Here is an 11,254-nt window from a genome sequence, read left to right on the forward strand (position 1 = left end):
CCCTTACACAAAAAATTGGGGGGGTGTTATTAGCACAAGATTCTTTTTTAGGGGAATAGACCCTTCCTGTACAGAGAGGTCTGGGATTCATACCCCAGTGCCAGCTGCCCCATATTATAGTATATTCCTGTTTCATATCTGCAGCATACCGTAGAAGTTTCTCCCCTTAGTTATAGAAAGAGTGAAAAAATAAGATTTATTTTTCTTACCGCCTCATTGAGATTTTTTCTTACTTCCTGTCTAAAAAAGAATCCTGTCCATAAAATGACGGCAAGCGTTGTCACTGCAACAGGAAGTCCATGTTTGTAAAATTTCCCATTACTTTCTGTTGTGTATTTACAGGGTGTCCTTTCTCTGCAGATATGACCGATGAGACGACATGACAGTGGGATCTCATGGATGAGAGGATGAATGGAGACCCCGGGGGTCACATCGACTTTTTTGAAGACCCGGAAACCTTTAGCTATCATGAGTTTCTGCACCAATACATGATCGGGAACACGCCGTGTCTCTTCTCCTCCAAGTTCACCAGATCCTGGGGTAGCCGAAAATTCTGGGTCAGCGCCAGCAACCAACCGAACTGGGATCACCTGCTGCAAGAATTTGGTAAGTGACACAATGTGATCACATAATCACCTACCCGGGGGGGGACCAAAAAGCGCCGTGGAAGACTTCGGGCCTATTTTTACCCACAGGTCTGTCCAGGGTATTTTACAGCCTTCCTGCTGTCACCTGACAGCCGGGTATTTACAGCAGCAAGACATTGGGGGGCTGTGTTACCAACCTATGGCCAGTGGGGGGAGCTGGTGACCCGCTGTGTACCTAGATCTATTATACCAAACATCACTGATAAGAATTCCATATGGCGGATGGTGATGTCATGTGAAACGCGTAAGAAATTTTCTTGTTGGAATGAAGAGACTTTGGAAACATGTGCTAATGAATAGGAGGCATTATCCAAAATTTGGAAGGTGTCTTTGTCAGCCATGGGACGAGCTCATGTGAAGGGACCCAGTAGGGAGGAGAGCAGGGGGGCTCAATGTGGACACCTGTGTGTGGTAGTGGGCAGGTGGGTGGAGCTGGGGTAATTAGGACAAAACTTTGTGGGTAGAGAGGAGCAGGAAAGGGGGCGGGGGGGTGTAAGTATGTTCATAGACTTACCACCAGGGGGAGAAGGGCAGGAGTGGGGGGGACTAATAAATGACAGGGGAGCAGTGAGGTCACCCAACTACATAAAGGAGAACACTGTGCTAGACCCAGAGCCTGCTGCTTTATAAAGCATTACCAGCTCCCAAAAATCCATACCTACAGATTTCCCTAGGGGCCCCTTTTCGAAGTCTTTCTATGGGGCCACACATGTGACAATGAACCACTTTACATCTTGTATTTTGTTGATTCTGTTTTCACCTCTTCAAGGCGACGCGACTGTTCCTGTTGCTAACTGTGATGTAAAGGAGTACAAAGCCAACCCCAAGGAGCAGATCCCCCTCCGGGAATACATTGAGTATTGGAGAGGGCACAGAGAGAACCCCCACCAGTCTCCCAGGGGCTGCCGGTATCTGAAGGACTGGCACATGCAAAGGTAACGCATCCAGGAGCTGATCTGTGTCAGACATTTGTGAACTGGATGCTGGGATTTACATGGCTCATCTCTGGGTCACCTTCTCAGGAAGTAGATGGTGACGCTGAATGATACCTGAATAAAGATGGTTCCTCTGTGTGAGTATTAAATACCTATATCCTTTCTTCCAGGGAGTATCCAGATTATGATGCTTATCAAACACCGGTATATTTCTCATCAGACTGGCTGAATGAATATTGGGACGCCATCGCTGTGGATGATTATCGCTTTGTCTATATGGGGCCAGCGGGCTCATGGTATGGACTTGATTTACCATATACATTTATATGATATTATTATTAAACAGTATTTATATAGCGCCAACTTATTACACAGACCTGTACATTAAATAGGGGTTACAAATGACAGACAGTAACACAGGAGGAGGAGAGGATCCTGGCCCGAATAGCTTACAATCTAGGAGGTGGCAGAAGTATCACACAATAGGAGGGAGATGTTTTGCCATACTATTGCCTGCTGTGAATAATGGAGGGGGGGGACTTGCTGGCAGATTCCCTTTGTTACCCCCATGGGTTTAATGTCGGCATTGGAGACACTATTTAGCTATCATTATGTGAGCACAGAGCTCTCGAGCAAAGCCTGGGGGTGGAGGTGAGTTGGGTGAATTGTAGGGTGAATAGTGAAACAGGAAGCCTGCTTACAAAGGTCCGCATTGGACAGGTAGTTATGAGCACCGGTCACTTCTGACTAATACCTCACCTCTTAGATTGTAAGCTCTTCAGGGCAGGGTCATCTCCTCCTCCCGTCTCACTGTCTGTATCTGTCTGTTTTTTGAAACCCCTATTTATTGTACAGCACTACGCAATATGTTGGCGCTATATAAATCCTGTTTATTAATAATAATAGAAAACCATACACATCCCATATGGTTACATAGTCCTTGTTTGCTTTTACAGGACCCCATTCCATGCCGACGTCTTCCGATCATACAGCTGGTCAGCGAATATCTGCGGGAGAAAGAAGTGGCTGCTCTTCCCCCCTGGGCATGAAGAACATCTTAGGGATTGTCACGGGAATCTTCCCTATGATGTGACGTCATCGACCCTACAGGACCCCAAACTGCACCCGAATTATCACAAGTGCTGCCCTCCCATAGAAGTCACACAGGAAGCTGGTGAGGTCATCTTTGTGCCCAGCGGGTGGCATCATCAGGTGTACAATGAGGTGAGGTGAAGGGCAGCATTCTGGTATTACTCTTAGGATGGGTACACACGTACAATAATTGTTGTTAGGAAGGATCTTTTACAACGTTCCGATCCAACGACAAAAGACTAAAAGATGAATGCATGAGCTCTGTACATACAGCACCGCTCTGCCCTATGGAGAGGGGAGGGAGCGAACAATAGAGCGACACCCCACAGCGTGCTCTCCCCTTCACTTGTATTTCGGTCATTTGTGGTTTGTGGATCTGCCAGGACGGATCCATGAACGACGTTGAACTGACCGCTGTACACATGCCAAATTCTCCCCTGATACCAGCCCTGAGAAATATTCGGACGAGAATCATCTGAAGTGTGAACGTAGCCTTAGTCAGGGAGAGAAGAAGATCCCATAGAGATCATAATGTTCAGCTGGCTGAATGAGAGTTGCCGGTATTAATAATATTACACAGTATTTATATAGCACCAACATATTTTGCAGCACTGTACAATGTCCTTGGTCATGTGACTAGCTGTCCCTCAATGGGGCTCACAATTTAATGTTCATACCACAGTCATATGTCTTTAAACAGTCTAAAGAAAAGCTTTTTACCTAACTGCGTGTTTTTGGAATGTGGGAGGAAACCAGAGTACCCGGAGGAAACCCACACAGAGAGAGGATGACATGACTATGAACAGCGCTGCGTAATATGTTGGCGCTGTATAAATACTGTGTAGTAGTAACAATATTAATATTAGTATCAGATTTTTCTCAATTCCTAGGGAAGCAAAAGAGAGGGTACATGGGCAAGGGGACAGGTTAACCCCTTTACACCTGTAATCGTTAATATTTTTATACTGTGGTAGAATCAAATATCTAATGCCAAATTCAGAGTGTATTTGGCATCATCTACTTTCCCCTCATCTGGAAGAGGGATTACAGGGCCATTAGTAATTGTGTTGCTGCAGATTTGCAGCTCTTTATTTGGGATCCAGGCCTTAAGTGTCCTGGAATGACACTCCATGGCATTTCCAGGCCAGAAATTGGCAATGGCTCCGGTGCACCTGGCCATTGATAATAAAAAGGCACCTGCCTTTGAGAGTGGAGGGGGGGGGGGGGGGGGTGGACTGCAGCCTGAGGCCAGGTGGAGCCTGCATGCTGGGGAGCCCCGGAAGTGTCATAAAGTTGAGGTCTGAGGAACCAACGGAGAAAGTTAGAAGGCTAAAATTTGTGTTTTCCCAGAAAATTCTATACGAGGAAAATAAACCTTGAATTTTGTGAAAAAAGTGGTCAGAGCCCTCTGAAATTTGAACTATGCTTCCCTGCAGTGAGTGTGCTTGAAGCTAATCTTCCACAATTCCTATATGTAATATTCATTATATATAAAGGTAAAAAATGTAGATCATTTTTATATATATATATATATATATATATATATATATATATATATATATATATGGCAGCAAAGTGGCTCTGTAGTTAGCAGTAGTTGGCACCAGGTTCGAATCTCGGCCAAGACCCTATCTGCATGGAGTTTGCAGGTTCTCCCCATGTCTGTGTGGGTTTCCTCCGGGTACTCAAGTTTCTTCCCACATTACAAAAACATGCCGTTAGGTTAATTGGCTTCCCCCCAAAATTGTTATTTGACTGTATTAATGACATATGACTATGGTAGGGACAGCAAGTGACATGATTATGGACTTTGGTCAGCATTATGCTATATGATGGAGCTAAATAAATACTGTGTAATAATAATAATGAATTTTACATTCAATTTACTTATTACTGTGATTGTCACCCAGAACAGGAAAGAAACATAAAAATAAAAAAGCATGAATAACATATATAATGCAGCTGCTACATTTAAGGAGCTGCAATAGATGACATTCATGTTCTTGGCTGAGGAAACACTTTAAATATTGGAAATAAAAGAATACAGCCAGAAGTTCTGGGCACTGTTCTGTGCTTGGATGAGGATAATTATTTGAATGACCTCAGCCAGTGTATTTGGTATTTCATTCTAACATTAATGAAAACTGAGAATGATGTTATCTCATTACAGCTCTGCCGTCTGTTCCAGGGAGGAGAATTACCAAGCGGCTGCAGTCTGTTACTAGTGTGCTGAGCTCTCTGTATACACATCTATTATATTTATACATATATATCTCTTAGATTGTAAGCTTTTCAGGGCAGGGTCCTCTCCTTCTCCTGTGTCACTGTCTATATCTGTTTGTCATTTGTAACCCCTATTTAATGTACAGTGCTGAATAATATGTTGGCGCTATATAAATACTGTTTAAGAATATTTTATATCACTCAGCACATTACAGAGGCCATTGTCATGTCGGTGATAATATGGCAGACTATCTGAACACTCCCTCATCCAATCGTGTAAACATGTCAGATGATTCTTGCTCGATATGAACGGCAACGAGGCAAAAATCTGACATGTGTACAGAGGTCGCCTGACGTCGTTCACGAGTCCAACTTGGCAGATCCATGAATGACAGACGATGAAAGACTACAGCAGAGGTGAAGGGAGATAAGCACAGTGGGGTGTTGCTTGAACTGGACAGAGCTCAACTGAGCTTTAGGCATAACGTAGATTAGGTAACAAATCAAGGAAGGTGTTAAAACATAAGATCTGGTTCATCGACGCGTTTCACCTTGTGGGAGATCGCAAAACTTTAACTATCATAACACAGTAAATATATATAGTTTGAAAACTGAATAAAGTACATACAAAAGCAAACAAAGACCTAAAAAAACATTACTTCAGTTGGTCCACAAAAAACTATTGAACCAACTAAATTATACAAAATTGTAGAGATAATATACATAACATAATAAATGGTCCAGTATTATTACATATGAATATTTTTCTTCATAATAAATATTATTATTATTAGATAACATATTAAATGGTCCTGTCATTCATCGCTCCTTGAGCGTTGTGGTTCCTTTCCAATGATTGGGTTTTGCAGTGCTGAGGTGCCAGCAAGGGGAGCCATAGCATCCATCTAATAATTATATGTTGTATTCTTCACTAGACAGCTTTTCCAACAAACACAGGGCCCATTAAAACACTCATAATCATACTAGAATATATGCACTTTCTCTTTTCCAGATGGACACCATATCCATCAATCACAACTGGGTTAACGGCTGTAATGTGGCATTTATGTGGCGGTTTCTGCAGAAGGAGTTGGAAGCGGTGCAGCAGGAGATCGCGGAGTGGAAGCACACCATGGATGACTGGGATCTGCATTGTCAGGTATGGGCAGCACATGGCAGGGACACCCATACAGTCCTGCTATAAAGCCGGTCACTCTTTCAAGGTCTGGGCTTGTCAAATCCTTTGTGTCCAGACCAAAGTTTGAAATGTTGGTTTACTGGTTTTTATTTTATTGTGACACCGGTTTTTGTGGTCATGTGGGTTCGAATTTGGTGTTTATGTTCTTAGGGTAAAAAATCAGAGGGAGTGTTATACCTTAGTGTACCATGTTTAAAGTTTTGCATGTATATAGGGTTTTTTTAGGTACTAATAACTTCTCTTTCACACATATAAATTTTACCATTATTATATATTAACAATTGTTTTTAAGGACAAACTCCAAGCTTTTTTGGAAAAAGTTTTGGAAATGAGACCCCTTCACTTATCTGTCACTGAACTCCGACTTTTCAATTAATTTATATAGCATTCTCTTACCTACAGTTCCTTTTTATCAGTCTGGTGGGTGGTATGCCTTTTCCTTTTGGCATGCACAGGTAATGTAATGTAATGTTCCCTTAGATATGGACTTTGTACAGCGCTGAATAATATGTTGGCGCTTTATAAATACTGTGTAATTATAATAATAATATTAATATGTTGGATGTCATAGAAGGATCTAGGAAACACAGTCCTGATCTTGCCTGATCCTTCCCCCTGCAAGTGACTATAATATCTGATTGACTAGCTCAGAGAATCCTGAGTATCACGCAGCGCGGTACAAAGTCCATAGTCATGTGACTAGCTGTCCCTTAAAGAGGCTCCCAATCTAAAGTCCCCACCATAGTCATATGTCATTACCACAGTCTAAGGACAATTTTTGGGGGGAAGCCAAATAACCCAACTGCATGTTTTTGGAATGTGGGAGGAAACCCACAAAAAACACAGGGAGAACCTGCAAACTCCATGCAGATAGAGTCCTGGCTGAGGATCAAACCTGGGGCCCAGTACTATCCACTGAACCACCATGCTGCCCACAGGATGATTTCTCTTTATATGAATTAGTAACAAAAACAAAATCATTATTTTTGGGAAAAGGAAGAATTGGGGGAAATGTATCTGTACCCGGGGGTAATAGCATCAGAGGGAGGACCAATATGAGAAGAGGAGCTGGACATGAAAGATGCATATATTGATGATTTCAAGGATGGATCACTTACCTTCAAGATCTTCAAGGTTAATAATGACCTAGTGGCACAGGAACTTTAAATTCCCATTGGGGGATCGAGGGCTGTCAGGAAGGGGTTAATAAAATAAGTTATAAATAATATTTTGACCGTTAAAAAAAACTTTAACATGGATTTCTAAGATTCTGTTTTTCTTTGCATTTCTTCCCCAGGTCATCATGAAATCCTGCACAGGGATCGATTATACAGAATTCTACACTTTCCTGAAGATGATAGCACAGCGCAGACTTGACACCTTGGAAGCAACGGACGCTGATTTCCCCCCTGAGGGCCCCATAGTCCCGGGGCCCCGCCATGCGCGGTTCGACCTGCAGAGGATTGCAGATGTGTTATCGGATCTGATTGACAATACAGAGTTTAGAAAGCTGGAGCTGGAGACGTTCAATCCGCCTCCTGAAGAATGGCTGCAGCGGCTGAAAATAGCGATTGCTGAAAAGTCTTGATGTTTAGGATTTGGCTTTTATTTATTTAGCAATAAATGTGAATGTTCTTTTAATATCTATCGTTTTTGCAATTTTAATTGTTCATAGATTGGAAAAAGTCACCATATTCCCCCAATGGAAGGCTCATTTACTAAGGTGTTGCTTGAAAATGATGCCATATAAGAGAACCTGTCATTTAGGGTAGCACTTCACATAAAGTATTATTATTAGTAGTATTTATCAACAATTATCAGCAACACTTTATTAAAAATATTATGAACATTTAAAACCCTAGGAAATGTATCCTATTTATCTGAGCATCCTTAATATTCTCCTTCTTTGTTCGCTACGTGTTTCGTGGCATTTAGATCCGCTTCATCAGGAGGTTTAGAGAACTTTTCCTATATATTTAACACCTTTGATACAGCAACATCCTTTAGATCTGCTTTGAATTCTCTCCCTCTCCTCAGTTGCTGGCCCCACTAGGAGATGTCCTCTCTGAAAATGTCCCCCAAAAAACATAGGAGGGAGGGGCAGAGTAAACAACCCCACAAATCCTTCAAAATGGCCTTTCTTATTACCACATGATTCAGGATTCAATGTTATGCTCCAAAAAATTCATATATCCATTTATCCACCAAGAGAGACGCAGCCAGTTGTTATTTTCTTGCCCAAACAAAGGTCAAGTAAGGGTAAGTATCTGTCAGGGTGACATTCTTCCCACTACCCAGCAATGTAAGAGGAATTCTTCCCACTGACCATCACACTGATATACTGTGATCTGTGGATATAGGAATTATAGAAGAGGGTCCCTGAGACCTGAAAGTTATTTCAAGGGTTCCCCCATGTTAGGAAGGTTGAGAGAAATCTACATTTTTTTCTGTTTTTAAGCAAAATAAAAATATATAAAATGTATCTTCTATGAGGTTGTGATCTCTGTGATTGGTTCTCACAAAAGTCACATGATCAGGAACCATATTATTGGTTCTAGATCTCTAGCCTAGAATGACAGCTGTCCAATCAGCAAACATGATGAGGTTGTATGCAAGAATAAGAATTCAAATTAAATTAAATGTATTGATGAATTGATTCTGTGAACTTTCGGATGAGTTTGGGGTCACAGCTGACGAATCAGAATAAAGAATAAACTTCTCTGCTTCAGCTGCTCTGCCCCTTGACATGGTAGTGATAACATGAAAACCTTTATGATATTATGAATTCAGATTTATTTCCAAATTGAAATAAACAAACTTTCTGTAAAGTGATAAAAGATTTAATCAGCTTAACAAACAATAATACACACAGGGAAAAATATTGAACACTCGTGTTTCTTTTCATGTAGTGTAATTATTATTATAATATTTACAGTTTTCCGGCTGCACTCGGCAGATAATACAATCTGGAAATCAATTAATAAATACAAATAAAAATTTCAGCAGTATAAATACTTAACATGAGACCACATAAGCAGTAAGAAAACCTTAAACTTATTTCTCAGTATGTCGTCCTTGTATCTCCCTGTATACAAAGCAAATCACTTTTAGGGCTCTGTTTATAAAATATTCCGGTCAATTCTATCTAAATCCTCTTTAATAATAATAATAATAATAATTTATAAATTCTCGTCAATTTGCTCATATTATTTGTTTTGTTTCCTATTGTGACAGCTGTGCACTGTTGATGATTGGCCACTAGGTGGCAGAACGAGTCATTGTTTTAATAGGAACTGGAAGGAGATCAGTGGGGAGATTCCACCATCTGTCAGCCAATTTCAGAGGAATTGACAGAGAATAATTTATTATTAGAGTTCTTAGTTACTTTTTAGATAGAATAGCATCTATTTGAAAGCCGGAAGCCAGTAAGGGGTAATACAAAACTGTGTACAGGAAAAAAGTCACAATGGTGTAACTTTATTATGTGCAATGAACTGAATTCATGATGACAATGCCAAACATACTAAAAATAAAGATTTTTCATTTTTATCAACTTTATATATTATTAATATTAACTGACTGAGTAATATTTACATGTCAGGTGACTACACAGCCCCCCTTTCCGCAACTAAAATATTCACCTTACTTAACTTTCTGTTATTTGGATTTATTTATGAATTATTCCTCTGTAAAATCAACTGAAATTCGCTGATAGTTAATTTCACTGAACTTCTTAAAAGTTCCTATTAAAGCAATGTCTCGTTCTGCCACCTAGTGGCCAATCTCAAAAGTGCACAGCTGTTACAATAAATTTTACGGTATCTGTATAAACCAAAATTAAGAATGAATTTAGAGTGAATTTATAGGAGAATAATTTAAAAGTAAAGCTCATTCAGGTCACTGAGCCTTTTATAGGGGAACCCCAAATATTGCAGTATCATGTTCTAGCACATGGCACATTTAGGATTTGGGATCCACAAGATCCCACAAGAAGACCCAATGATGTCAACTTTGTTTGGTAAGACCAGATGTAAGGTTTTCCTCCAGATTCTAATAAATAAAGGAGTGGACAACTTCTACATAAGGCATGGCAGTCCGTGATCCTCTCATTTGGCAATGCCATACTGGCTGCTGGGTTTGCCATCCCCAATTATCAATATTGGTACAGAAAACTGCACCACATGGGATAGAAAAGAGAAAAGTGCAGAATCCAATAGCTAAAACAGCAAAACTCTTTTTAAAAAAAGGGGTTTCATACCCATTTCTATCCAAAAGCAAACTATTTTTAAGAGGGGTGTCATTAGCAGAACAGATCTGGTTGCATTGTCTGCAATATCCAGACTTATAAACCTTCATACAGTACAAGAGGACTGCAAATAAACTCTTGGAGGTCCATACATAATAAATCAGGAGATGTTTTAAATGTTCATGGAGTTTTTTCTTTGTGATAATCAACATTCATAGATTGGACATACACAGCCCTAGTTACTTCCCCAATGACCTACCACCATAATCACAGATACGATGGGTGGACTAGCCCAGTGTTTCCCAACCTATCTTGAGTCACGGCACATTTTACATAAAAAAAAAAATTCTCAGCCACACCGCCAAACAAAAATGTCACAATTAGCTATCTGCTGCCATCTAGTGGAAGGGTTGGATAATTATTTCCCACTGTCACCTGATGATTTCTCAGGTACACAGTATATGGGGATCAGTGGAGGGTAAATATGTATTGGCCTCTAGGATATTCATATTGATAGATGTATAACTGGACATTCACAAAATGCCTCAAACTCTCTTGGATTCCAAGCTTACTGTAGAATTCCGCTAAACCTCCAACAACTCTTCTTCTTCCGATAGATGGACAACAGCTTGAGGCCACCTGACCATCACTTCTATACAAGGTGGTTGGACATCCCATTCCCAAACCATGACCAAATAATATGGAAATAACATTCAACATTTTTCTGGGAAGACTTTCTAGATTATGAGGGTGTCTGTGGGATTTACCCCCATTGGTGAAAATAGGGCACTGTAGGTGGGGATTTGCCCCCTATTGGTGAGGTTAGGTACTGATGGTGGGGAATTGTCCCTATTGGTGAGGTTAGGTACTGATGGTGGGGATTTGGCCCCTATTGGTGAAGTCAGGTACTGAT

General features: G+C 40.7%; 1 protein-coding gene across 1 annotated transcript; it reads left to right on the forward strand.

Moving 5' to 3' along the window:
* Position 1: 1 nt before the first annotated feature.
* Positions 2 to 7,736, forward strand: JMJD4 (jumonji domain containing 4). Its single transcript, XM_072413034.1, has 6 exons — positions 2 to 606; positions 1,417 to 1,582; positions 1,753 to 1,878; positions 2,539 to 2,806; positions 5,910 to 6,056; positions 7,393 to 7,736. The coding sequence occupies exons 1-6, from the start codon at positions 396 to 398 to the stop codon at positions 7,681 to 7,683; spliced, it is 1,209 nt and encodes a 402-aa protein (XP_072269135.1). The 5' UTR covers positions 2 to 395; the 3' UTR covers positions 7,684 to 7,736.
* The last annotated feature ends 3,518 nt before the right edge of the window (positions 7,737 to 11,254 follow it).

Source organism: Pyxicephalus adspersus, chromosome 5 (genome assembly GCF_032062135.1).
Source record: "Pyxicephalus adspersus chromosome 5, UCB_Pads_2.0, whole genome shotgun sequence".
NCBI lineage: Eukaryota > Metazoa > Chordata > Amphibia > Anura > Pyxicephalidae > Pyxicephalus > Pyxicephalus adspersus.

Excerpts from the sequence above, each read along its gene's own strand:
- JMJD4 (XM_072413034.1), top strand. The coding sequence starts at position 396 with ATGGATGAGAGGATGAATGGAGACCCCGGGGGTCACATCGACTTTTTT. Across the intron at positions 1,583-1,752 it reads AAGGACTGGCACATGCAAAG|GGAGTATCCAGATTATGATG; the intron begins GTAACGCATCCA and ends CCTTTCTTCCAG. Across the intron at positions 1,879-2,538 it reads ATGGGGCCAGCGGGCTCATG|GACCCCATTCCATGCCGACG; the intron begins GTATGGACTTGA and ends TTGCTTTTACAG.